The 26,347-nt window shown below is 40.4% G+C and overlaps 1 protein-coding gene across 1 annotated transcript in view; it reads right to left on the minus strand.

Annotated features, from left to right (window-relative positions):
* Positions 1 to 11,332, minus strand: part of ZDHHC17 (zDHHC palmitoyltransferase 17) — a gene marked incomplete at its 5' end in the record, with an annotated part of 76,409 nt that extends 65,077 nt beyond the window's left edge. Inside the window, 2 exon segments of the mRNA XM_082043472.1 lie at positions 11,242 to 11,314; positions 11,316 to 11,332. Of these exon segments, the coding sequence (XP_081899598.1) occupies positions 11,242 to 11,314; positions 11,316 to 11,332 (90 nt within the window).
* Positions 11,333 to 26,347: the final 15,015 nt, after the last annotated feature.

Here is a 26,347-nt window from a genome sequence, read left to right on the forward strand (position 1 = left end):
TTAGAAGTGACTGCAGCTAGGCATACTATTTCAGGAAAGCTAAATAATAAAATAATCCTCGTGTGTGTGTGTGTGTGTGTGTGTGTGTGTGTGTGTTACATTTTTATAGAGACTACTGGAAGTTAATATTGAATAATTCCTTCCCCTGTATTTGTGTCTGTAATTTATCTGTTCTTAATATGTTAGAATATAGTCCTTTTTAGTAAGCTTTCCCAGTTTTCCTCCTACTTTAAAAAAAGTGTAAGAATTTATACAGACAAATTTATTTATAGTAATTTGCATATTGTAAACACCCACATTAGTTTGTATACACATAAATACTAGCCATTCATGTGTTAGTATTAATAGAAAAACACTCACAAAGTACAAGCAAATAAATTAATTGCATTCCTAAAAAATATACTGTTGGTATTTTTTTAAATGGAACTTTCGCTTCTGAAGTTTATATCTTACCTATCAATTCACCTAATTCTGCAACACAGTAAGTCCCATCTTAACTGGTCATATTGCATATTAAAAAAAAAAAAAAAAACAAACAAAAAACAAAACACAAAAACAAAACAAAATTTTTTTAAAAAAAAAAAAACAAACAAAAAAACACACACACAAAAAAACCCATACACACAAACAAGCACCACCAACAACAACAAAGACAAACAAAAAACAAAATATAACACCACCATTCAGTGTTTGGCTTGCACATACATACTGTTGGACTTGCCTTACTTTGACCCTTATAATCTATGCTGTGATTCTCCCTGCCCCCTACTATAGCATTAAATTATACAAAATGAGTATGACATGACAAAAAACTCCTTCCATTCAATGCCAATTCTGTCACCATTTTCCATTACTTTTCACATTCAACAGCATCTTGTGAAGTCTGTTTGGTTTCCCTCCTAAATTTTTGGCCTCTTTGCACCATTTCTTGACACAATAATAGAAAAGACACATTTATGAAAATCCCTGGAGAAGCTAATTAAAGAATACATAGACAATGGAAAAAAATCTGAACCTAACACTGATTCTTTTTTTAAGCAAGTTATAGTTTAAGCTGACAATGTTTTATTTAAAAAGCAGCAAAATAAATTAAGAAAAGCCTCATCTCAAACACGATAAAGTAGTCCTTCTGCTGATACAGAGTTTCACCCACAAGCAAGTCAGCCAACACACATAGAGAATAATCCCGTGTGTACTCTCCAACGTAGATCTAATTTTTTTACATAACAACGAGTTAGAGATGCTCAACTAGTGTCCTTAATCCAACCACTTTATGCAGAGGTCAGAGATCATGTGATTTAAGGCACAGCTGGTAACTAGTAAATTTTGTTCCTTTAAAGCAAGTGTCCATAACCAACTGACTGCTGCTTTCTAGTCATTTACTTACAGGTGCTCCTAAATTGAACAGTGTTACACTTTAGGAAGTAATAGCTTCACAAGTAGGCTTTTCAGAAGACCTTGTATTTGCAGACATAGCATTACCAGCAAGCGCTATTTAAAACAGCTGTGTTTACTAGCATTTGTAAAGGTTAAAAAAATTAAAAGTTTAAAATACTATGGTTTAAAGCTTAAAGTTTTGTTTAATTTAGTAACTTGCATTAACATGTACACACATATTTTCTGGCTTTCTTTTCATTGTGTTCTCAGCCAAAATCTTAGGATTTCAACACAAAACTGTACTTTTTTCCAAGGGATTTAAACAGGTCTCAGAGTATTTGAGCTTGCAGACCTCTCAACATAAAAAATCCCTGAGAATTAGCCTTAGTAGTCAGTCAACACAAGAGTAACTTAAAATTGATTATGCATTTCACTCTTAAAATGCTAAACTTCAAAAAAGCACATAAATATGTATCTAGTTCAATCCTGATTCTCAACTATTTGAAGAAAATAGAAAGAAAGGAAAAAAAAAAACACAAAACACAAAACCAAACCAAAATTTTTAAAAAACACAATACTCTCTTCAAAATTGCCTGAGAAGGATTATCTGAAAATTCTTTTATATATATATCAAGACATTTAATTCAATTTTCAAACTTCGTAACCTTGCATGTTAAAAAAATTGTACACTGAAGGTTCCACTTTATTCAGTAAGTATTTGCCAAAGTCACACTCAAATGTAAATTATGCTGCTTACTGAATCTACAATTAAGTCATCTCTAAGGAACAGTGAAAAAATTAAATCAAGAATTAGAGCACTGGCAAGTGTACATGACAGAATGAAGAGTCAGTCCACCTACGGACCCTCTCTTCTCCTTAGCACTTAGTGCAAGTTGCACTCAGTCCTCATGGAAAACTTGAATTCACTGTTCCCACCACAGCCTTGAACCAGCAAACGGAGCTTCAAATCCATAGCTAACTAAGCAAACTCTCATTCCCACTTACGATAAACACAGGGCGGTTCATCTGCCACAACGAGGAAGTGAATGCAAGGTGCTTCTAGCCATGCTGACAGTCAACTTTTTGCAGCATATGAGAGAGCGCTTAGGAAATTTGTGGTCTGAGAGCTATGAACAGTCACAGTCTATCCAACTCCCAATGTTCCAAACTGGTCACACCAGCTCAACTTCTACCTTTTGTCAGTACTGTAGTGTACTTGATCCTACAATGAGTAGGTTTAGTGAACTGGCAGAAAGTTATTCACCATATTTTTTTTTTGTATGGGATGAATTTTCTACCGATTTCCTTCCCTGAACTGGCTCATCCTGGGACCAGACAAACATCACTGGCAAACGTGTGCATCTGCAAGTGCTTAAAGGCAGGTTTCACAACTAGCTTAAGGCAAACTAAAACTGCCCTGCCATCAGAAGCAGTGGTCACACTCATGGTCCTGGCTGCACATTCTCCATTACCTTTTACCAGTTCTCACAACAGTGGTTTCTTCAGTTAGGTCAGGTCACAGACTCACAAAGCAAGTAGTATCCCAGTTCACCTACTGGCCACACAATTGCAAGAGCTGACCCCAGGAAGCAGAATGGGGACTGTGTATGGGTTCCACCATGGCTTTAGGGCAGCTTAAACTCAGCTGCAAAACCACATCCTTCAAAGTCAGCAATAGAAGTGTTTTCAAAACACACTCTAAAGTTCTTCCTCTCTTACTACTGTGCTCCCTCCTCACTGAGTCATCTTCATCTTCCCCTGGTCTTGGGCAGCCTTCCCAGCTCTGAACACGGCATTCCCACTACCCTCTATTTCTGATACCTCCTTCCTTACAGTGACAATCAAGAAAACACTTCTAAAGCCCTCATAGCATCCTACAAGGGTAGGAAGAAATTACTAGATTTCAAAATTGCACAAGACAAATTGTAGTCTAATGTTACACCACGTACTGGGCGTGACAGGCCTGAGGGTTCAATTCAGCCAGATTCCCTCTGACTACAGAAAAAGCTTTGGACTTCATTCTACAGTCTCATTTATAACAGATTCCAGTGTTTCCCTTAACATTAGGGATGCTGTGAAAGTCAAATCTTTATCTCTTATGTCTTTGAAAAGCAGCAGAGGACAGTGGGCATGCTGAAACAGCAATTACTGAGGCTGCTGCCATCTAAACATGTCAGTATCAATGACAATATTATCCAATTTTCAAGCAGACAGCAAACACTTTTCTCTTTAATTCCATAAACCAAATCTGCAAAGTTAAAATGTAAACCTCTTCCAGATTTATACTGCCTCATTACTTTCCTGAGCAAAAAGGTAAACACAGTGAAACAAATGCTGTTCAAAGACTAAAATTCTGTGAAATCTGAGAAAGCATCTGTGCTTCACAAGTAACTGCAAACTGAGACAACACAAATTTAGGTCAAGCCAGACATTTATGACTGATGCTGGTCCAGAAAGTTAAAAATCAATTACTGCCCAAATAAAGAGAAAATATGTAGAAGAAAAAAAAAAAAAGACTGCAGCTATTTACAGTTTAAGTGTTTTACTAGATGCCTGAAAAGCCATAATGTTACCACTGAAAAAAAGCCCAGAGTGGTGAAAAAAATGCACAGTTTACAAGGGAAGTGAGAACAACTGCAAAACGAAAAAAAAAATATTATAGAAATGTCAAGAGAAACATTGACAATGATCGTGACAAATTAGAAAAATATAGAAAACTGAAAGACAAGCAAAAGGATACAAGACATCCTTATCCATAGAAAGGAAAGCAACATCCTAACACCACCAAAAAAAAGGACAAAAGTTGTCAAGATTACAACATAAAAAAATGATAGAACTGTCAATAAGAACACAACAAAATCTGAAAACATTCAAAAAATCCAGAACAAAAACAGTTGAGGAAGAAGCCAGAAAATGTAAATCACATCCTGTTGCCATGATAAAATGCTTTCTAATATGACAACAAATATTACTAAACTTATTTAAAGTACAGGTTGTTTAGGTGAACTATATAGTTCAAAACATGTAAACACTTTTTCATTAAGACTGAAGACACTTCAATGATCTAGATAAAAGATAACATGGGTTATAAATGGTTACCATTTTAAGTTATTGCAGACTTTTCTAGATTTGATATAGAATTAACAAACAAGCAAAAAAAAGACTAGTAATGCTAATTACCAGGGCTTCACAGTAAAATAAACCCAGCACTTTCAGTTGATAAAGAAGTAGTAATGGTCAAACACAGTTAATGTAAAAAGTGCCTGATTTAATATTGTCTGATATTTTGACTAAGGAAACAGAATATAAAGAAAGTTAATGTGGCCTATCTTGCATGTATTAAAAACTAGAGATGTACAAGCTTTATTCTTATGATTCAATTTGTGACTATTATACATACTGTCGTAGTTAAAGACTAAGCTGGCCAAAAAAGGCTCTTGCTCTTGTATTTTGACCCCACTCTACTCCATGGCTGCCCTGCAACCTTAGAGCAAACAGCAGTTAGAAGTTTTAGAGTGAGGGAAAAAAGAGAGATTAAAAAAATACTATTTCTGATACGATGTAGCCTATATTACTTGGGGAAGCTTGAGACAAGTCAAAATAAGTTTTTTTTTAAAAAAAAACAAAAAAAAAAAAAACAAAACAAACAAACAAAAAACAAAACAAAACAAAAAAAACAACAACAAAAATATGCAAAGTCATATCTAAAAGGAAAACCCATCCAGAAGACTATCCAGAAAGCACTGAAGAGACTTAGAGGTGGAAAGTCATCTGAGCACAAGCTTCCAGTGTGATGCAGTTCCCAACAAAGCTAGTGCAATTCCTCCATACAAATGAGGAATGCTGAGTAAGAATGTAAAAACTGCTTTACTTCTACAACTGGCCCTGGCGTAACTGTAAGAATAGTGCTCTGTTCTCAAGTTCACTAGTACAACAGCTATTGCACTCAGAGCAATGTCACAAAAACACTGAAATAATGAAAGAACCCATCTTAATGAGAGACTCAAAAGGGTCAGCATGATTGTAGACTGTAACACCAGTGCAGGGATCTGATAATCATCAACATATTAAATAAATACAGACAGACTTATATGTGGATAGATAACTCTCAAGATGTAATGAACAGAAACAAATTAAATTTAGACTAGAAACAGGTTTAAGTTTTAAGCAGACTAATCAAATTTGGGGGCAACTTGCCCAGCCATACAAAATTATCTGTTACTGTAGGATTTTGCTTAATTTCTTTTTTTACTTTATAAGTAGTATGCTGGCTATAAAAAGAATTAGTTCATTAAAATCCTCTCAATGCCTGCATTAGATGGTTGGATTAGATCTGCAGCCCCCTCTGGCCTCAAACTCTGAAGGTAACCATGATTTCCTAAGTCAGACTCAACTTTCAATATTAAGCACGCTAATTTGTCTGAGACTTCATGGTTCTGTCCTTTTTAAGTAACAACAATAACCTATCTTCGAATGAGCTCACAAATGTAAGCTTAGCCCCTGGAGTGATCCTGACTAAACTATAGAGTAAGTCTCATACCTTTGCAGGACAATTAAGAACAATCTGCACTGCAATACAGCCCCAACAATATCAACAGAATCCCACAGGTAATAGAGTCAGACTGCAAAATCAGGCCTTCACTGATCTCTTAAACAGAAGAAATTAGAGCAAAAACTATCACCCTGTGATTAGTAGAATCATTCTATGATTCTGCCCACAATAGGTTTACCTATTTTCTTCACCCTGCCACCAAGGAATCCAAGGAAATAGGGTGTTTCCAACTTCTCAGGTAGTTACAAATTGAACCACAGGGAGAGAAACAAAGTTAACACTTCCACAGCCAAGATTTTCTAACGCCAAAAGAAATCTGTAACAATCAAAAACTTTCATCTCTCTCAAACATATCCCATACAACCTAACCACACTGGTGAATGCACTAGATAGCAGTAACAAAACAGAGCTTCCCCCTCAGTAATATTTCTGACTATTTAAGAAGAGATGCAGCCTTGAACAGCTGAAATATATTTGACAGTTCAGGCCATATTAGGCCACACACAAACAACATTTTCCAAACCAAAAGGAGCAATACAAACAAAATCCATTTCCTAAAGATGCCCATTCCCATTCTTGGATTTTAGAATAAAACATCCAAGCTTACCATCACCTACCACAGAACAGTGAGGAAGTTGTTCTTGTTTAGAGGATCCAAGGAATTTGAAGTCAGAAGGCCTATTAAAATCATTTGGTCCAAGGACAGCAAGTACAAACAGCAGGAGCAGCATTCCCATACCAGGGCTACACGGTATAAAAGGAAGCAGAGCTTGCCACTCTGTCACCAGAAGCCTGAACACTGGCAGAAGGAAACAAACTAACAGGGACTCCTCAGTCAAAGAATCATAAAATAGTTTGGGTTGGAAGGGACCTTCAAAGCTCAGCTAGTCCAACCTCCCTGCAATGAGCAGGGACATCTTCAACTAGATCAGGTTGCTCAGAACCCTGTCCAGCCTGGCCTTGAATGTTTCCAGGGATGGGGCATCTACCACCTCTCTGGGCAACCTGGGACAGCGTTTCACCAGCCTCACTGTAAAAATTTCTTCCTCACATCTAGCCTGAATCTCCCCCTTTTAGTTTAAAACCATTACCCCTTGTCCTGTCATAACATGCGTCTCTAAAAAGTCTGTCCTCATCTTTTCCTGTAGGCCCCCTTTAAGTACTGAAAGGCTGCAATAAGGTCTCCCCAGAGCCTTCTCTTCTCCAGGCTGAACAACCCCAACTCTCTCAGCTTGTCCTCACAGCAGAGCTGTTCCAGCCCTCTTATCATTTCTGTGGCCTCCTCTGGCCCCTCTCCAACAGGTCCATGTCTTTCCTGTGCTGAGGGCTCCAGAGCTGGATGCAGGACTCCAGGTGGAGTCTCACCAGAAAGTCCAGTGTAACTGGGCCATCCTGGCGTGTTCTGCATCTGTTATAATGGAGCTATCACACCACACTGTAGGGCAGCCAATGCCATGTCCACCCCGAGATCTACATCCACAGGACTCCCCCTCTTTGCTCATCTGTGCACTTCACAATCCTGCTGAAGAAACTCATGTATATTAAAGAGATGGCACATCACTCACACAGTCAGTCACCCCAACGTCATCTATACTCTATTGTATTAATGGATTTGAAGCACCACCCTGTCATCCATGTTTGGAACTCAAAAGCTTGCATTTGTTCTCTAGAAAGACATCCAAATTCAAGCTGAAAACACCAAGAGCTGGACAATCATCATTGCCCTCCCTTCTCTGTCACAATGATTACTCAACCTCACCATTTACCACTTTTGCCCTTCAATTTGATTCAGCTTCACTTTCCAGCTGCTGGATTTTGCTAGGTATAAACTGAATAAAGGACTGCACCTCAGTAAGGAAGTATTTACATGGGACAAAAAAGGTGTTTCTCACTCCTTCTGATAATGTGAACAGCATTTTTTCAAGCCTTTCACTGTAAGGCATTATTAAAATAATTCTTAACTCCCTTACACACTCTTCATTCTTCACTTCCACATTCTTCATTCAATGACTACTAAAGACAAAACATCATTATTATTATTACCACATACTCAGCCAAAAATCATTATCTTTTTCCTAATCAGTAAACCACCTTAAAAAAAAATAAATCAAGGAATATATTACATATTTTTCAATCAAAGCATTATACTGAGAGCTTATGCTGAACTGCTTGTTCATATTTAAATCCTACCAGACAATAAATTTTAGGATACAATCTCATGCTTGTGTTCCTTATCTTCAACACATTACTTCAAATATGGCTGCGCTGAGGTGCACTTTGTTTTACTAGCATCCTTGAATTCTAGATGTTTTTCTACAGTTGTTCCATCCTTCCTGCTTAGTGCCTACCCATCTTGTCCATCTCTAAGTTTCACTCAAGACAATTTTGTTATTACTTCCAAACCATTCATTAAAAGAGTCTCAAGTCTAGTATATTAACTCTTCTAAGACTTTCAGGAACAATGACATTCACGAATAATTTGCTCTAGCAACTATTTCCAAGATACATCAGCTAGCCAGCAGCTCTTCATCCATTTATCATATACTATAAGCACATTCTTTGAGTATTACATGAGCAATTGATGTTATTTGTTGTACTTCACCACTAAAATGATATTTATACACTGCTCTGTTCCACTAGTAATCTTAACAACAATGCTAGTAGAAAACAGTGAGATCTACACTGACATACTAAACTGAACTTGTGATAAGAAGCATAAATATCCTTTGAAACAAGAGTCTGTGATATAAGTTCAGCTTGCATTCATGCGGCAGGGAGGGAGGCCCATGAACTCAGTCAGCAAGATACTACACAAAACCCACCCAAAGCTGTCCCATCATCCATTTTCTAGAGCATTCACATTTTCAGCCGTGTTTCTACCTCTTCTTACCAAAATAACTTTATTTATTTGTGAAAGGCTCAGCTTAAGATAATTCAAAAGATCTTCCAGCACTCCAGTATTTAAGTAATTTTTCACTACGTCCAAGACCATCTTTCCTACAACATTAATACTGTGTTCATAATATCTCATGGCAAAATGCAAAGCCATAGAGCCCATATAAAAGTAAACACTTATCTTAAAAAAAAAAAAAAAAAAAAAAAAAAAAAGCCCTTTAAAAATACTTCAACAGTAATCCAAGTAAATCAAAACAAAAAGACAGCAAGAGGCAAATGCCTCACTTCTATGAAAAAAAAAAAAAAAGGCAGCACAGGAAAAATATTTTTTAAGAGGTATGACAGGTTAACAGTAGCCTGAAATATAAGAAACTGGGAAAGATTTTGACAGACCTATAAAAAGCATCTGTTTTACATGTATACAAACGTAAGAACTGCTTATATGCTCCAATGTCACCACTTACATAAGGACATGGTGCTATTTTCTTAAAAAGTGTAAATCACTGAGTGTTAAGGGCCTTGACCTTCAAAAATGACTGAACGCAGATGCACTACATTGTCACAGACCTGCCCACTGAACAATAAAGCTCTGCTATGATGAAGAATCCTCAGGCTTTTAACAAACACTCCAGAAATGCTCTTATAACAGTCTCACCATCAACATTAAAAGCATTCTTTTCTTTTAAATCTTATCTGCACAAAGGGATTTTAAGGACTAACGGAACACCCACTGAAATCCATGTAAATACTACCCTGTGAATAAGATCTAGTCAGATACTCCATATTTCCAGAAAAATCAAATTAAAAACCCTCAAGACTAGTCAGACAAGTGATATTTATTGCATATTAAAAGATTCAGGTTGGTCTTACAACACACAATACATATTAACTTGCTTCCCCATCTTCTGTACACGCACCCAACTTTACACACCAAAGGAACAGTAAAAAATTCTACTAGATTGCTTAACTAGTGAAAAATCATCAATTTAAATTGGGATGTTTTTGTTCACTATTGAGTAATTACTCAAAGGTAATACAAAAAATGCTAATCTTCAATCTTTAAAACACAATGGTTTTCTAGCAGCCTGTAAATGCTTTTTATTCCATTTTATAGTTTTAGACTGCCCATTTAAGGTTTCCACAAGTCAAGAACATTTTCTTTCAAAGAACATCAACATCCCACGGTCAGGACCATTACTGAAAACTTCGTCACTTCTGAAAAACATCAGACACTGCAAATAAAGGTACTTCTCCAGTTAGTCTGAAGAAACACGTAACATTGGTCTTCGTGCAACACTTTCTAAACAAAAAAAAAAATCAAAACACTTATTTGGAGTGCACTTTGCTACTTAACCTTCAGAACAGACGGGTATATTTTAAAGCCATAAGAGAGCAGAGTTTGGGAGAGGTAGAGAAGAGTGGGTAGGATACACAATTGCATACAGAGGCCTATAGAGGCTCTTCAGCCATCAAGAAAACTAAAAGCATCTTTAAAATGTTGTTTAAGGAAAAAGCGCACCATCTGTTCAGCAAAAACTGCCGCCTGGCATATGCACTGATGTTTTACGTAGGCTGAAAAATCAATTTTTACAATCCTTAATGTATCAGGTGACAAGTCCGCATTTAAAAGGTTTTCTAAACTATTTAAAATACATTTCAAAACAATCATACTAGTCCTCAAGAATGTGTGCCTGCTGCTGACAAAGGTGGGTGGCACAAAAGAAGGGTAAAAATACGACACAAAACGACCTCTACATGTTACCTGTAAACATTCGTCCCACCTCCTGGCCAGTACATTGCAAAAGACAGATCGTTTGCTTTCAAAACAAACCCCACGCCACCCAGGGAGCGCGGGGCCGGATCGGACCAGGCCCGACCTGCAGAGAACCCGCAGGCCAGTACCAGCCAAACGCCAGAGGAGACATTTGTTCCTCCTCCCCCGAACCGTGGCCCCCCAGGGCTGCCGGGCCGCAGCCCCCCCGGGACAGAGGAGGCGGGCGCCAAGTCCGGCCGGGCACAGAGCGTTGCCGCTCGGGGACACCGGTGCCGCCCTGGGGCCGCTCTGCCCGCGGCGGAGCGGCGGAGGTCGCGGCGGGCCAGACCTCCGGCTGCCTCACCCCCCGGCCCGCTGCCGGGCGGGACCACCAGGGACGGCGCCACAGGAGGGCCCGCGGCGCAGCCTGCCCTCCTCCGCGCCACCGGCACCCGCATCCTCCACCCCGCCCGGCCCTGCCCGGCCCGCCGCGCACACCCAGGCCGGCAGCGGGGGGCGGCGGCGCAACCTCCCGCCCTCCGCGCACCCCGCCCGCCCGCCCGCCCGCCCGCTCGCCTCGCCTCCGCCCCTCCCGCGGACGGGACGCCGTCCCAGCCGCGCCCCGAGCCCGCGCCCTGCCCGCCGCCCGGCGGGGCGCACTGACCTCCGGGTGCAGGATGGGGACGCAGCCCGCTTCTTTCTCGTACTCCTCCAGAGGCGCCGCCATCTTGGTGCGAGCCCGCCGCCCGCTGCATGCCGGGTAATGCGCGCGCGCCCGCCGCGCCTTCCCCCCGACACCCCCCCCGCGGCGCCTCGCGCTCCGCGTATCGCTCTCGCGCGCGGAGGGCGCAGACCCGCGGGGCGGCCCGGGGGCTCGGGGAGGGGTTCGGTGCCCCCGCCCCCGCCCGCCCCGGCACCGCCTCCGCCCCGCGCTCCCCGGCCGCTTCGGCACGGGCGGGGCCGGGGAGACGCCTGCGCCGGGAGCGCCCGGCGGCGGCACAACGGGCCCTAACGGGCCTCCGGAATGATCGTGCGGGAGGAGAGGCCGCCGGGGGCGGGGAGCGGCGGCGATGAGGAGCCACGCGCACCGGGACGCAAAGATGCACACACAGGTCTTGTTCAGGAAGGAGTGCAGCACCGGGCATAACAGAGAGCTGAGCCAGGCTGAGACCCTCTTTGTTAACCACTGACAGTTTATAGGATTTACAGATACGGACCTGGACGATGATGTTTTATCAGTAATTGTTATTAAAAACACACCATGCTCATGCCTGTTTCGGTTAAGTTCCCACTCATTCACAGACCAGGCCCAATGACATCCACTCATCACATGTACTAAGGGCAGTCATCATTCCCACGAGTCTGGGTTATCACTCTTTACAATTATGAGAAACGTACTTCAGCACAACCTGTCCAAGGCCCTTTATATTTTGAATGGTTGCTACAATCTATTTATGTTAGTACTATTTGTTCTTCGACCGCCCAGATGGTCATGTTACTATTGATCTTCCTTTATCATCCAGGTGGCTGGAACTGCATACCTTGCTTTCCCACGTCTTTGCTTTCCCACAGGGAGCTGGCTCAGCAGGGCAGCCACCATCCTCCCACAGGGGGCTGGTTTGCCACATCTCCAGGGGAGAGGTCGCTGGTTCTCTGCCCCTTTGACCCACTGCCTTCACACAGCCGGCCCATGCTCACTGCCCCAGGGGGGCCTTGTCTCTTGTGGGCTGGGGACCTACAGCCTCCCCAGAGCTCCACAGAAGCTGCTCTGGGGCCAGCAGCCACCAAAAGGGAAAGCAACTTTTTTTTGCAAGCAACCAAGTTGTCTGGAGAAGCATGTTACTTTCTGGAGATAAACAGTATCGGCTTCCAAAATGAATATTTAGTATAATTTGGGGTTTGGGAGATATTTCAGCTTAATTAAGCTCATTACAATTTGGAATGAAAGCAAAAGGAGAGCTGCTTTGCACATTGAATGTTGATTCGGTTCCAGACTACGTAATGTCTGTCCAGTTTTCTAATATGTTACCTTCATGCCCACTAAGAGAGCATGGGAAGAAATCAAAGAGAGTTTTGATAAGGTTTTTGCTCTCAACTGCAAGCATGTTTGAAACACCCTAAGAGTTCTGAGGACATCTGGAAAGGTTTCTTTCCAACCCCTTACAACCAACTGGTGATTTCTTACCTCCTGCCACACACTGTCCAGATGGCCAAGCTATCGGCTGCAGATTCAGGGGTGAAATTACATCTTACAGGAAAATGGGTTTGGTTTTGTTATTGTTTTCTGTTCTTGAAAGCTGTGTAATACACATACAACCAAGATTAGGTATCCTAAATCTCTTTATTTCAAACTTTGGTTTCTTTTATAAATTACATTTTTGTACAACAAAAATGTTTTTCGCAATTACAGAATGTTACCACTGGTTTGACTACTGCTTTATATTGCCATATCTATGGTGCTCTCATTTGCCTTTATGAGAAAGGGACCTTTAGATAATACATTTTATTGTATCATAATACGTTAAGCTCATAAGCCTAAAAACCCACAATGATATTCTCTTCATTACTCTTTCCTGTGTCATACAAAATGTAGCACAAAAGCACTAATAAAATCTGCCTACAGCATTATTAAAATGTTAAACCATAAATATCTTTTCACTTTATGAATATATTTAAATTTAAAATTGTCAAGAAGAATGACATAGCATTTAGGAACTGGGGGTGTGAAACAGGTCTAAAAGTACAGACTTGAAACCATAAGGTACTGAAGTACTAAAAGAGCAGAAGAAGACACAGAGTACACAGGAGAGGGGATCTTTTTTTAACTGTGTGTATTACTAAATGTACCTGAGTTTGGATATTATTTGCAATCTGATTTGCCAGAAAAGAGTGCTTTCAACCCCCTGCAAGCCCCAGAAATAGACCTATCAGTCACTACAGTACTTCCCTCCTCATTGTAATAAAAGTGAGGGTTATAAAATAACAAAAAATTTTTATAGTGTTTTTACTATGCAGACTATTTTTCCTTGCAAGTCTGAAGAAGTTATGCTTTGTCCCCTGGCTCTGAACTGGATTGTAAAGGCACACTCTGACATCTCTCTAGGTATTTATACCCTGTTCTTCACAGGTTGATGCATTTTGAAACCAATTCCGTTCTCAGAGACATCTGTGCAGAGAATTTTTGCCATTAAACTTGAGGCCTCGTCCATTTATGTAGTTCATGTGCAGCCCGTTATATCCTTCAGAGCTGAGTGTCCCTTTTACCACCATGTAAGAGCAGAACTAGAATAAGGGAGCGTGCCGAGGTGTCTCTGCATTAGAGTTCTTCATTCAAAAGGTAGCAGTGATCAGAAGTTAAAAAAGTTTTCCACACTTCAGACATTCCCTGTTTTGGGATCTGTAACACAAATATGGTTCTTCACTGTCCTATATTGTCATTACAGACAAATTAACATCTGTGCAAAGTGTACTGCAGATACAAAACTAATAATCTGCTTTGGTAACAAATTTTGTGCCTACTTTCCACCATCTAAAATGCTGTAAAGTTGCGTACTTTTCTATCTGTGCCACAATGTCACTATCTGACCTTGAACAATTATCTTACTCCTCTATGTTTTACTTTGCTCATTTCTAAATCAAACACTATGTCACCCAGTTCAGAGGGGTACTCTTAGAACTCATAATTGCAGAGCAATTTAGGGCTCTCAGATTAAAGATACCTTGTAAATGCCAGGAATTATTGCTGATCAATGGCAGAAAATGCTCTTCTGCTTGGTTACATTGAATGGTCGATAGCTGATGTGTGAAATGTTTTCCATATTGACTGAAGAGGTTCTATCTGGTTACCTACTAGATGTGCAAGAGGGACAGGTCTATAGTATTGACTAAACATGGCATGCACCAGAAAATTATTTTAGATTCTAGTCAGACAAAAGACAAACACAATTTACCAATACCACAATGATTTTCTTTCCTTTGTTTTGCTTTACATTAATCGCTGAAAAAGGACATGAGGCCTAGACACCTTTTAATTTTCAGGTAAACCAAAACACAGCCTAACTGGGAAGTAAATATCACAAAGTTTAATGATTCACTATTCTGCAGCATGAATTTTACCTTTTTTAATGAAGAAAAAAAGAAAACTACTTCAGCAGAGACAAGCCATTTATAGAGTACACATCCATACACACAGTTCAGTGCTAGGGATGACTGTGCAGCTATTTTAGTTCCAATCTTCCACTAAGCTGTGAAATGTGACAGTGAAATAAAACCCATTTAATATACTTCTTTTTGTGATAGTTTTGTATTGTGGTATTACCACTTAAACCAGCTAAAAATGCAGCTGAACAATATTTACCTTTGCAGTGAAAAGGTTGCAAAGGTAAAATATTAAAATATTGCAATTAAAGCTAAGTATTTGCACTCATGGCAGGCCAAAACTTAAACTGAAAATATTGGAACGTCTTAGCACAAAAACAGGTGCTAGGTCAAAATTACCCTACCTAACCCTACAAGAATGAATATATTAAAAGGAGCTGTGATTTTTCTTCAGTTTTCATTAATCCTTGTCTAGTTAAAGCATCATGAGATGGATTTGCCACCATACTGAAGCCTCTCTGAAATTTTCCCTTACACAGTTACCCAAAAAACTTGCTTCACTGACAGGGACAAAAATATCTGGGAAAGCCATATCACATTCCTGTTCTCTGGGTATGTGTGCAGAGGGGCTATGATCAGAATGAGCAATTATCTTTATTATTGGCTACCTACTCTGCATTTTCTAGTCATGTTGTTGTTTGAGCCTCGTGGTTTTCATATTGGAAATTACATCCATCCATCTAGCTGTGTATGCCAAAATGAATGTATAAAATGTGTCATTCCGCTTGGGTTTATCCAAGTCTGTGCTTTCTCTCTGCATTCACTCCTAGATGGAGAGTACTTCTCACACAGTCTGGACCAGTTTGGGTGACTGAAAGCCTGTGAGTCTGGCGGACTGAAACCCCCCAGGTGGCCTTCCCTCCAGTCTGCTCCTGCTGCTGATTATTGGAAGCATTTCCATAATGTGTTTCTGCAGCACAAAGTACTGCAGCATTACCATATTCTTGAGTGTTTAAGTACGCATCAGGCTCGGAAACATACCTTCATTTACCAGCCGTGTAGGTTTTTCTTCTCTGTGGGGGCCAGCATCTTCTCATTGTCCCAACCTCTGCCTGGTTGAAGCTTACTCCCTAAGCTGTGACTGCCCACCTCATATACTGTACTTCCATCAATATTTCTGGTTTGGCTATTGGAAGGCAAGCCTAGCAGCAACAGTGAAACCTGCTTCAGCAATTTCATTTTAATCCCATGATGTAAGGCCCTCAGCATTTTTTAGAAACTCTCACTAGGTCTTCTCTCAGCATAACAGGAAACAACCAGAGGGAAAACTGAGGTGAAACCAGTGATCCACTTCCAATAACAGGGAGAGGTTTGCCAATGACCATTTTCCATCCAGTGTGAACAAAAATGTGGACAAAAAACTATGTTGGTATGACAATTTTTCTTTTTGAAGATAGGGGTGTCTATTGTGTATGACTGTAGCTGAAACGAGGTCATGACACCATTGCTGGTTTTCCTTTCGTACCTTCTTATGGTTAAGATAGGCTGTGATGCCCCAAAATTCACAGTTTAACAACTTCAAGAATATATTTAAACTGATGACAAACAGGTCTTCCCCTATGCCATGCAGGAAATGATACCTGAAGTGAAACTACAACCAGTTTTTATAAGGACAATCAAAGTCATTTATCCTCAGTGAAAGCCATAGTTTATTTTGTGTCATTCTGCCCAAACAGCTCCGTGGAATTTGTCTTTAAAAATAAAATCCAGCTGAAAATGCTCTCAAAGCAAGTGCATTAGGAGGATATTAAATTTGCAGCACTGATACCAGAAATCAAAGATTGTGAATCTGGTTGATACACTGCCTCCTGTAGCTGCAGTCACTGCTTCTGTGATAATATTTCGGGGCTCTGACAGCTGTGTGGACATGAATAAAACCTGAGTGACTAAAACTGGTTTTGCTCCCAAACACTTGCCTCATCCTCTTGAGAGAGGTCTCTATGCTGGAAGGCAGAGCTGTCAGATCCCGCTGTGGGTCAGACCCTGAGCCACTGCAGGGTCCAGCCCTCTCTTCTGAGGCAACAAGAGTCTTCAGCCTCCTGGGCTGAAAGCCATGGCAGTTCAGGAGAGGGCTCATGAGGGGATTGGATGTCATTCCTGGGAGATGGCAGCATCTGTCAGCAAGGATAGCTGGGGACAGCAGCGACTCGACTGTGTGGCTGTGTAATATGCTGCCACACGTCAGTCAATGCTGTTAGTACAAGTGAACAGCGGGTGATGTGATTTGTCTCTCTACTGAGCACGGTCAGGCTCCTCTTCCCTGCACATCTGGCAAAAAGGAAGAGTCAGAGTGGCTACATTAGGTAGGTTGTTTCTGTGGATCACGCCAGAGAGCCTGGCAGTGCTCTTACACCAGTTTTATAGCGATGTGTTTCTGAATTTCCATGTTGGTCATCTTGATTTACATTGTTGTGAAGAGAAGAAAGCCAGACACTGTGTCTGTTTATACCATCCTTTACTATTTCTCTACATTTGGCCATTGGAAGCTGGAAATGCCCTTGCAGCAGAGAAAGATGTCATTCATTTCATTCAAAGAGAACCTTTTCTACAGGTAGATTTCCACAGCATAATTGGACCCCAAATCTCTACATTAAATCAAACGCAGGGAGCTTTTCCTGTAAAGTTATTAAAATATAGTGCTGATGAAATAAACATATATAGAAAACAGTGAGTAACTGCAAGATGCTAAATATGTATTTAATAAAAAAAAAAGTTGTAGTTGTGGAATCCTAAATGGCTTAATTAAAGTTTGGATTTCAAAACAGTAAGAAATTCAGCCAGTTAAGGCAATATCTTTTTCTGGATAGCTTCTTTCAGTCACTTGCTCTTCTTTCATACAGTTTTTTATGGAATTGTGATTTAGTATTTGAACACAGTCAGAGAGGAGAGCACTAAATGTAGTCTGCTATTAAGCATAGCACCCATGCTCTTAGATTTTTGGTGGGTTTGTCATTTTATTGTGTATTTCTTGTCTGCCAAAATAATCTTACTAATAGCACATATGTAGAGTCCTTGAATGACATAAAACAATCATATTCTTTCCCAAGGTGATTACCTTTGCTGATGCAGTTCCACATGCTGACAAATTCTGCACTGATTCATAGAGTTAAAAGTACGGAAAATGAGTGGTTTCGTGTAAGTTGACTTTTTATGCCCACTTGTTTTCCTTTAAGATGATGTGTGTCTATTTCCCACTCGTATTTTGAATGTCTGCTCTTGATACCATAGCATATCATGTTCACGGATGGCTTTGCTTCTGTCTTTAATGTCAAAGCACCATCTCTTCTTTCTTCATTCATTATAGTCAAAGTTGCTATTGCTTGGTGTTACCTCTATTTAGACTGAATATATCTAATAGGTCTACCAAAATATTTTTAAATATGGGTCTGTTATTCTCCTTTGAGTTTCCCCTTAAAGTGCTTTATGAAGCACATCTGGGAACATGTCATGTGTACCTGTTTGTTCTGCAAACACATCCACCTGAACTCTTTCTTTGGTGCAAACCTGGGACTCCAGTGATGCAGCCCTGTACAACAGCTGATACTGGAATATGCTTGATATTTATAAAGGAAAGTGAACAGACTTGAAACTGAAAACTGGATTATATTTTATGAACTTTTATTCTTTGCTGGTTTTGTTTTCATTGCCAATTTGTTCTCCCAGACCTCTTTTTACATCCATTGCATTGATTATTCCAGCTGACTTTGGAGAAGTTGCAGAACATGTCCAAAAACAGACTTCTGAAACTCAAGTAGCTGCTGAAGTAGGAGCTCATTGCCAAACTGAAAACCAATAACAAACCAATGAAGTAAAATTAAAAGCCATTCCACTACTTTAAAAATAATGAGAATGAAGCAGTTTATATTTAACTACGGTGGTCCTTTAATGAAATATTGCCTCCTCAGGAATTGAGGTTGAAGTGGGTTGTGTGATAAAATAAAGAAAAAAAAATCACAGTTAGGAGTTTAAGTAACCATCTTTGGATAAAAGCCAATAAATGAACTATTTTTAGTACTTTATTTTAAATGAAGTAAATATTTTCCCTGCTCAGCTCTAAATCAAGCTCAGAGGAGCATGATAGGTTAACAAATTTCCCCTTTATAAATCACATTTTGATAGCTGGATTCAAACAATTTTCAGTGATTGAGGTGGTGCCTAAACATACGACAATAATACACTCTTGTAAATAGCATGGTGATGGATTACTTGGTGTTACAATCCTCTTCAGGAACTGTAGTCATTAGTGGCGTGATAGTGGATATCTAGAGACCATGTCAGGGACAGCACATTGCCAGAGATGGACCTGCTCATTCATTGAGCATGAAAGGTTGTTTGTATTCATGTAAGAGGAGAGAAAAAAAAAAAGAATAGCACAGGAACAAAATATAAAATAAGGAAATTTTCACCAAAATATAAGAAAGAAAATAAGAGATTAAAACCAGAAAGCTTCTTATACATAGGAATGGAATGGAATGGAATGGAATGGAATGGAATGGAATGGAATGGAATAGAATAGAATAGAATAGAATAGAATAGAATAGAATAGAATAGAATAGAATAGAATAGAATAGAATAGAATAGAATAGAATAGAATAGAATAGAATAGAAAATAGAATAGAATAGTTCACTTGGAAGGGGCCTAGAACAATAATCTAGTCCAACTGCCTCACCACTTCAGGGCTGACCATTTGCTTTTCATGGGACATGTTTTATTTCTCTATGGCATTTTATTTTGTAGAAAACAGTCAGCTGTTTGAAGTATTTAAATCGCGTTATGCAGGTGCTTTAGATTTATGATATTATTGGAATTAAAGACAGACAAAATAAGCCAACATCACTCATTATAAGCTTTCAAAATTGTGATGGAAAATGCCGCATGAATTACCATATTATTTAGGTTTCTGCTGAATTTATGATGAATTAATAACCACTGCACACAGGCAAGTACTCTGTGCATAGGTGCTGATATAAACTAGGCTGTCCTTCAAGGAGAAAGTGTGGTAGCACCAACAGTTATCTGCCCTTGACTAAGAAAAGATATACAGGTAGCAGCAATCTCTTTCACTGACTCATTGATACAGTTGGAGAAAAATGAACATGGTTTTAGGGTTGGATTTCCTTTATTAGATTCATATAACGACTGCCAGAATAATGAAGCTACTAAATGAAGAGGTAATCCTCACAATTAGGCTTTAAAATAACAAAAGTAACTAAAATGTGGTATTCAGAAGGCTTGGATGAAAATGGCCAATCTGAACTGCAAACTTAAACACATATTCAGTAATATTAAGTATAAGATGTTAAACATGATGCTGCATGATGAAAATTTAAATCTTTTAAAAAGAAAACTGGGGTTCACATAGTTTTATGTTTAGATGGGAATCACTGAAGACATTGAAATGCATAGGAGGTGTATAGGCAGTATAATCAAGTCAAGGAGTTGTAGGAAAGGAACCAGTGGTACCATTTTTAGAATAAGTGCAGGAGAACTGAGCTGTCACATTAAAGCTGGCAGCCCTGTTACACAGCTCTAATCTGCTGTGCAAAGATCAGTGTTAGGAGTGGACAGAAATCTACAGATGCACTATTCCAAGTCTGCCTTTCTGAGCTTGCAGATGAAAATCAAAACCCATGTCTGATCAGAAACATCACAAAACATAGGCCATGTAGATAATTCCAGAAATAGGTGAATGCTTTAACCCTCTTTCACAATTCTTTTCTGAAAAAAAGTCTCTAAATGCTAAGACATATTAAAGGCAATGACTCTGTTATCTTCCTTCATATGCTGAGGTAACACAGTCAAAATAGCATTGATGATTCCTACAGCTTGATAAGACAGACCTCCCTTCAGTTGCTGCAAAGTTTATGACTCTTTAAGCCCTTGTTCTCAAAAGTGCCAGCACTTGAGAGATCTCACAGAATTCTAACTGCACATCTTGATGGGAATGGGAAATGGCAACACTTGGGAAGTTCTAGGATCAGGACCTTGGTCACCCTGGGCTTCATTTACAGCTGATACATTTAGCAATCCCAAAAAATAAGAAAAAAGTCTTGTTCGCACTTTAATACAGTGGAACTAAAAGGTTTGGCACACAGAATGATATTTAATAAATGAGCATATAGCTGGGCTTTAAAACTGTTACAAATGGTCACATATCATACAGTAACAAAAAAGTAAGCAGTTTTTTATACTATAGCCTGCTGATGCTAATTTATAAGCTATTTCTCATAGGCTTCAGCATTTGCTAGAAGCACATACATGCTTCCAGTATCTCTTGGAAAAAAATGACAAAACAAGTCTGTAGGGGATATTGCACCATAAAATTAAATTTTAATAGAGCAGAAGGGGGCTGACAGCAAAAATAATCAGTTTCATCTGCAAAGTTGCAGGCTGGCATATTGCAACTGAGAATATTCTGGCTGTTACAGAGATGTGAGCTCCCCTGTGTAACACTAACCCAGTCCCTGCCAGTCTCAGAGGGAGAGGGGCTGATTCCATGAAGGTGAAATGAAACGTAATACAGACCTAGGAGCCATATGCTTAGTGTCTTATAAATGTCTTTATTTTTCCTGACAGCCTGTTTCTGGCATTCTCAGTTTTTAACCCAATAATTGTTCCTAGCACCGTTCCCCATAGCTCCCACAGCTCCAGATGAAGGAGCAGAGCTGCTGCTGCCTGAGCACCCAGCAGGCCAGGGAGGAGGGTGGCTGCTGGGGGGGGCACCAGGGCAGCCCTAACCCTGGCATTGGGCAGCACGCTGGGGATGGGATGAGCAGGGCAGGGCTGTGAGGAGATGGAGACCAGCCCTGCTGTGGCATTGCTGGGGCACGGGCTGATGGCCCCGTGGGGCTGACATGGGGTCTTGGGCCATGGACAGCATGGGGGAAGCCCCAAGAAAGGCTCAGGGACAGTCAGGGCTGGTGCTGCCTTGATCTACTGAACAGATCTATTAAATCCTCTCACTTCATGGTTTCTTTTCCTTCACAATTGCGTGGCAAATATTGTCCTACCATTCCTGCCCAAGGTAGTCTACTGGAGCAGATCAGAAAATAGATACACAAATAGATACACAATTTAAATTATAATCTGCACCTTCTGCAGACAATTATCAGTCACCACAAGGTTGGGTTCTGCCTCTCACATAATATTAAAAAAAAAAAAAAAAAAAGAGAGAGAGAACCAAACCCAAAAAACTGCCTAAAATTCTCTTTGTTACTGTGGCAAGAAGGCACAGGAGATGCTCTTCAGGATAAAGCAGAGTACAGAGAGCCCAGGCACAGGCTGTCCTGAACTCGGTGCAGCTCTCCGGTGCAGCATGGATCTGCCGTGTTGATTCAGTGGCAGAAGCAGTGACCGAGTGGGAGCGCTCCACAGCATTTCCGCAGATGCAAGCTGGATCATACCAATACCTTAAGGCTGCCAGCTCCAGGGTCAGCAGAGTTAGTTCACACAAACCCATCTGGGGGACAGGACCACGCAGAGCCAGCTGCACACATGAGCAGAGATGCATGTCACAACCAAGCTCCAAGGACTTTTACAGTATTGGTTTTGCAAGATTACTTAAGAGAGAGAAAACAACTCAAAACAGGTCTGTAACATAAAGGAGGAAAAGAAAAGACTTCGGAGACTTAAATGCAGAGCTGCCACACAAAAGCACAACTCACAGCAAGCTATGTTGTATAAGCACTGTGCTGTTTGGTTGGAAACTCACTCAGTGCTCGTTGTTTGCCCTTTGTAGGCATTCAGTTCCTATCCTAAACCCTGAAGACAGAAGCCAGAGCAGAAATGTAAAACACAGCAAATGGAGCCAGCTGCATCTGTGTTACTCTTTAAAAGAAGCCCACAACATTATTGCAGTCATCTGAAGGCTAGCTCTCATCAGGCTTGAGCACTTCAAATCTGCGATTGATGAGTTTCTCTCTTACCAAGATATGGGTTTTCCTACTGTTGTGGTTTAACCTGGCAGGTAGCTAAACACCATGCACAGCCTTTTGCTCACTGCAGTGGGATGGGGAGAGAATAAAAACCAACCAAACAAACAAAAACTCCTGGGTTAAGATAAAGACATTTAAATAGAACAGAAAGGGAAAAAAAATAAAATAAAATAATAATAATAATAATAATAGACCATATAAAACAAGTCATGCAAAAGGCAATTTTTCACCACCCATCAACTGATACTCAGCCAGGTTCTGAGCAGTGGTTCCCCTAGCCAGCTTCCCCTAAAATATATACTGAGCATGATGTCATATGGTGTGGAATATACCTTTAGTCAGTTGGGTCAGCTGTTCTGACTGTGCCCCTCCCAGCTTCTTGTGCACCTGGCACGGTGTGAGAAGCTGAACAGTCCTTGGCTACTTAGAAACAACTGAAACATCAATATATTATCAGCATTATTCTCATTCTAAATCCAAAACACAGTACTATACCAGCTACTAGGAAGAAAATGAACTCTATCCCACACGAAACCAGGACAATATCTACCCGTTATTCTATACAAATGGCGTCATGCTCAGATCCTATACTTTCCAATACATTCTCATGACCCACCACCGCCCTTCCTATCCTTTGATATAATACAGAAATATAATTCCCTTAGCCTGTGGGTCATCCATCTAAAATGTCCATTGAGTTCATTTAGTCCATGACTTTAGGGTCTATCTGTCATAACAGTCTTTCAGGGAAGAAGAGATGGTGTGTGGTGTTGGATTGTTGCATGCTGCATCCAAAGCTCATAGCTGGTGTATCTGGTGAGACACATGCCAATGATCTGCAGGTTGAAGATTCTGATCTTGAGGAAGTTGCTGGTTGTCAGTTCTGATTCCAACACTGCTGCACTTCTCTGGTTCTATCAATGTTCATTCTTCATTAATCTGGATAGTTCTTGCTGTAATATTGTTGATATGGCATATAGCAACCATAGTAGTGCTGATATACAGTATTATATAGCAATTAATATAATACAATTTAATTTATTGGCTATTCTCTACCAAAATCAAATCTCCTTGAGGTACACATCGGACTTCCTCATCCTCCCGCATTATCAACCAAGTGCACTCAGGTCCTTGAGCAAAAACAACCCCATGGATGGGTTTGCCTTTACCCAAGGCAGGAATAACCCAAACTATCCTCTCTAGCATATTTTTGTACACACTACGGTGACTTTATCTGCTTCTACAATACATAAAACTTTTGACCGGGCAGGGCCAACTCAATTGGTAGATCCCCTAGTGTTGACTAACCAGATGGCTTTTGCTAAAAGTATATCCAAATGTTCGAATGTTCTACCACTCATCTCTTTCAGTGTAGTCTCTAACAGTCCATTGTATCATTTGATTTACTCAGAGGCGGGTGCATGACAGGTGATGTGACATACCCATGCAATGCCATGCTCTTTGGCTCAGGTGTCTATGAGGTTGTTTTGAAAATTAGTCCCATGGCCTGACTCAGTTCTTTGTGGGATACCATAGGACTTACTTTTCAAGGCCCAGGATAGTGATCTGGGTGGTGGCACAGGGCATTCTGTATGTTTCCAGCCATTCAGTGGTTGCTTCCACTATCGTAAGCACACAGCACTTGCCTTGGCAAGTTTGTGGGAGTATGATATAATCAATCTGCCAGGCCTCCCCATATTTATATTTCAGCCATTTTCCTCCTTACAAGAGAGGTTTTAACCACTTGGCTTGCTTGACTGCAGTATGTTTCACATTCATGGATAACCTGTGCAATAGTGTCCATGGTCAAGTCCACCCCTGGATCACAAACCCATCTTTATGTTGTATCTCTTCCTTGATGACCTGAAGTGTCAGGGGCCCACCAAGCTATAAATAATTCACCCTTATGTTGCCAGTCCAAATCTACCTGAGCCACTTCAGTCTTAGTAGCCTGATCTACCTGCTCATTGTTTCGATGTTCTTCAGTGTCCTGACTCTTGGGTATGTGAGGCTTTACACAATGTACTTTTACAACCAGGTTCTCTAGCTGGGCAGCACTATCTTACCACAATGCGGCAGCCCAGGTGGATTTGGACTCACAACATAAGGCATTCCTCTTGGCTGTCTTTTACTCCAATTTGTACCAAAGTTCCTCAGCTGAAACCAGGACACCTACACACAGGCAGCTGCCAGAATTGGGAAGCAGGAATTTCCCAACTCTTGCAAGAAATTGGGTGGAAAAAAACCCCAGTGAATTTGAAACATGAAATATTTTACTATTGACTACAAATACTTGTCTCCTTCTTAAATTTTTTGTTACCTGGCAAGAATGAAGCCTCCCAGTGTTTTATCAGGGAGACAGGTGGTTAATGGAGGAGCCTGCTCAACTTCTTTCATGCACCACAAGCGGATACAAGGCAGTTTCTCTGGCTCGTGGGAAAGACCCTACATCCTCCCTGTGACAGGTGTTGCACCGTGCAGACATCAGCTCAACAGGCACAGCATTAGGATGTGAGAGTGTGTGTGTGACTCCAACAGAGGCTTCTGCCCATGGCACTCCCCCAGGGAAGGATATCACTCCACTCTTCTGAGTGACATTTTAAAAAATTGCCCTGGCTCCAAAATAATGTAGGCGTTTCTGGAGATAATGTATTTGTGCAAAGGATGTTGGCTTGAATTCATGTGCATTTGTTTTGTAGCAGTATTTCAAGTGCTTGTCAAATGCATGCAGAAAAAAAGGCGTTCAGAATGACAGAATCAATACATGAAGCAAACTTGGTAGCAATAGCCTCAAATTGTGGGACTTTTACTGGCATAAACTCAATATTTTTTCACCAAAATCAGAAAAAAAAATCATTGTAGTGGTTAGCCTTTTAGTGGAAAACCTAATGCTACTCTCTTACACGCTTGAGTAAGGACCCACTGGAATTATGCTAAGAAAGTTTATTGTGACATTCTTGCCATTTAATTTCTCAAACTGTTGTTGTCTTCCAGGTTCTCCATCTTCTCCTTTGATCCTAAAATATGTCAGCAGTCTGTAGTCTTGGCAAGTTGGCTACTTCGTAGCAGCCAGCTGGTAGGACATCTCCCAAATACTGAAACTGAGAAGTCTAGCCTCATTCCTTCATGTGCTGTGCATTTAATTAATTTATAGAAGTAATTCTTAAAACATCCAATTGAAAACATCCACTATATGAATGAAATATGTCATATGCTTCTAAGAAGTCTCATATAGCTATGACACTGCTACTGCAATGACTGGAGGAAAGAAATTTTTTTCCTGCCATATATTCAGTATCCCTATTTTCACATACACTTAAGAATTCTTAAGAATAGAAAATGAAGGCTGGACTGGAAGATTAGACTTGATTAATGAATTTTACACCTTTATCTGAAAGCTGGGAATATATTCCTGTGGGGGTTTTTTGCTGTGGAAAATGGCAGAGCACAAGAGACGGATATGAACTATCATATTCTGGGGACAGCATTAACATGCTTTTTCATTTGTGATTTGTTGTGGGGTTAAAACCACCTAGGGTGGGTAATGTGTTTCAATATATGAAGAGGACAAGATAATAAGCCTGGGCAGAAAGAACAGCCAAAATATGAAAGCTTGCAAAACTATCTGCTGTCCTATAGCCTGTTTTTCTGCAGAAAAGAGGTTGTGTAAGAGATGA

This window comes from Streptopelia decaocto (assembly GCF_964273445.1).
Source record: "Streptopelia decaocto genome assembly, chromosome: 1".
NCBI classification, from domain to species: Eukaryota; Metazoa; Chordata; class Aves; order Columbiformes; family Columbidae; genus Streptopelia; species Streptopelia decaocto.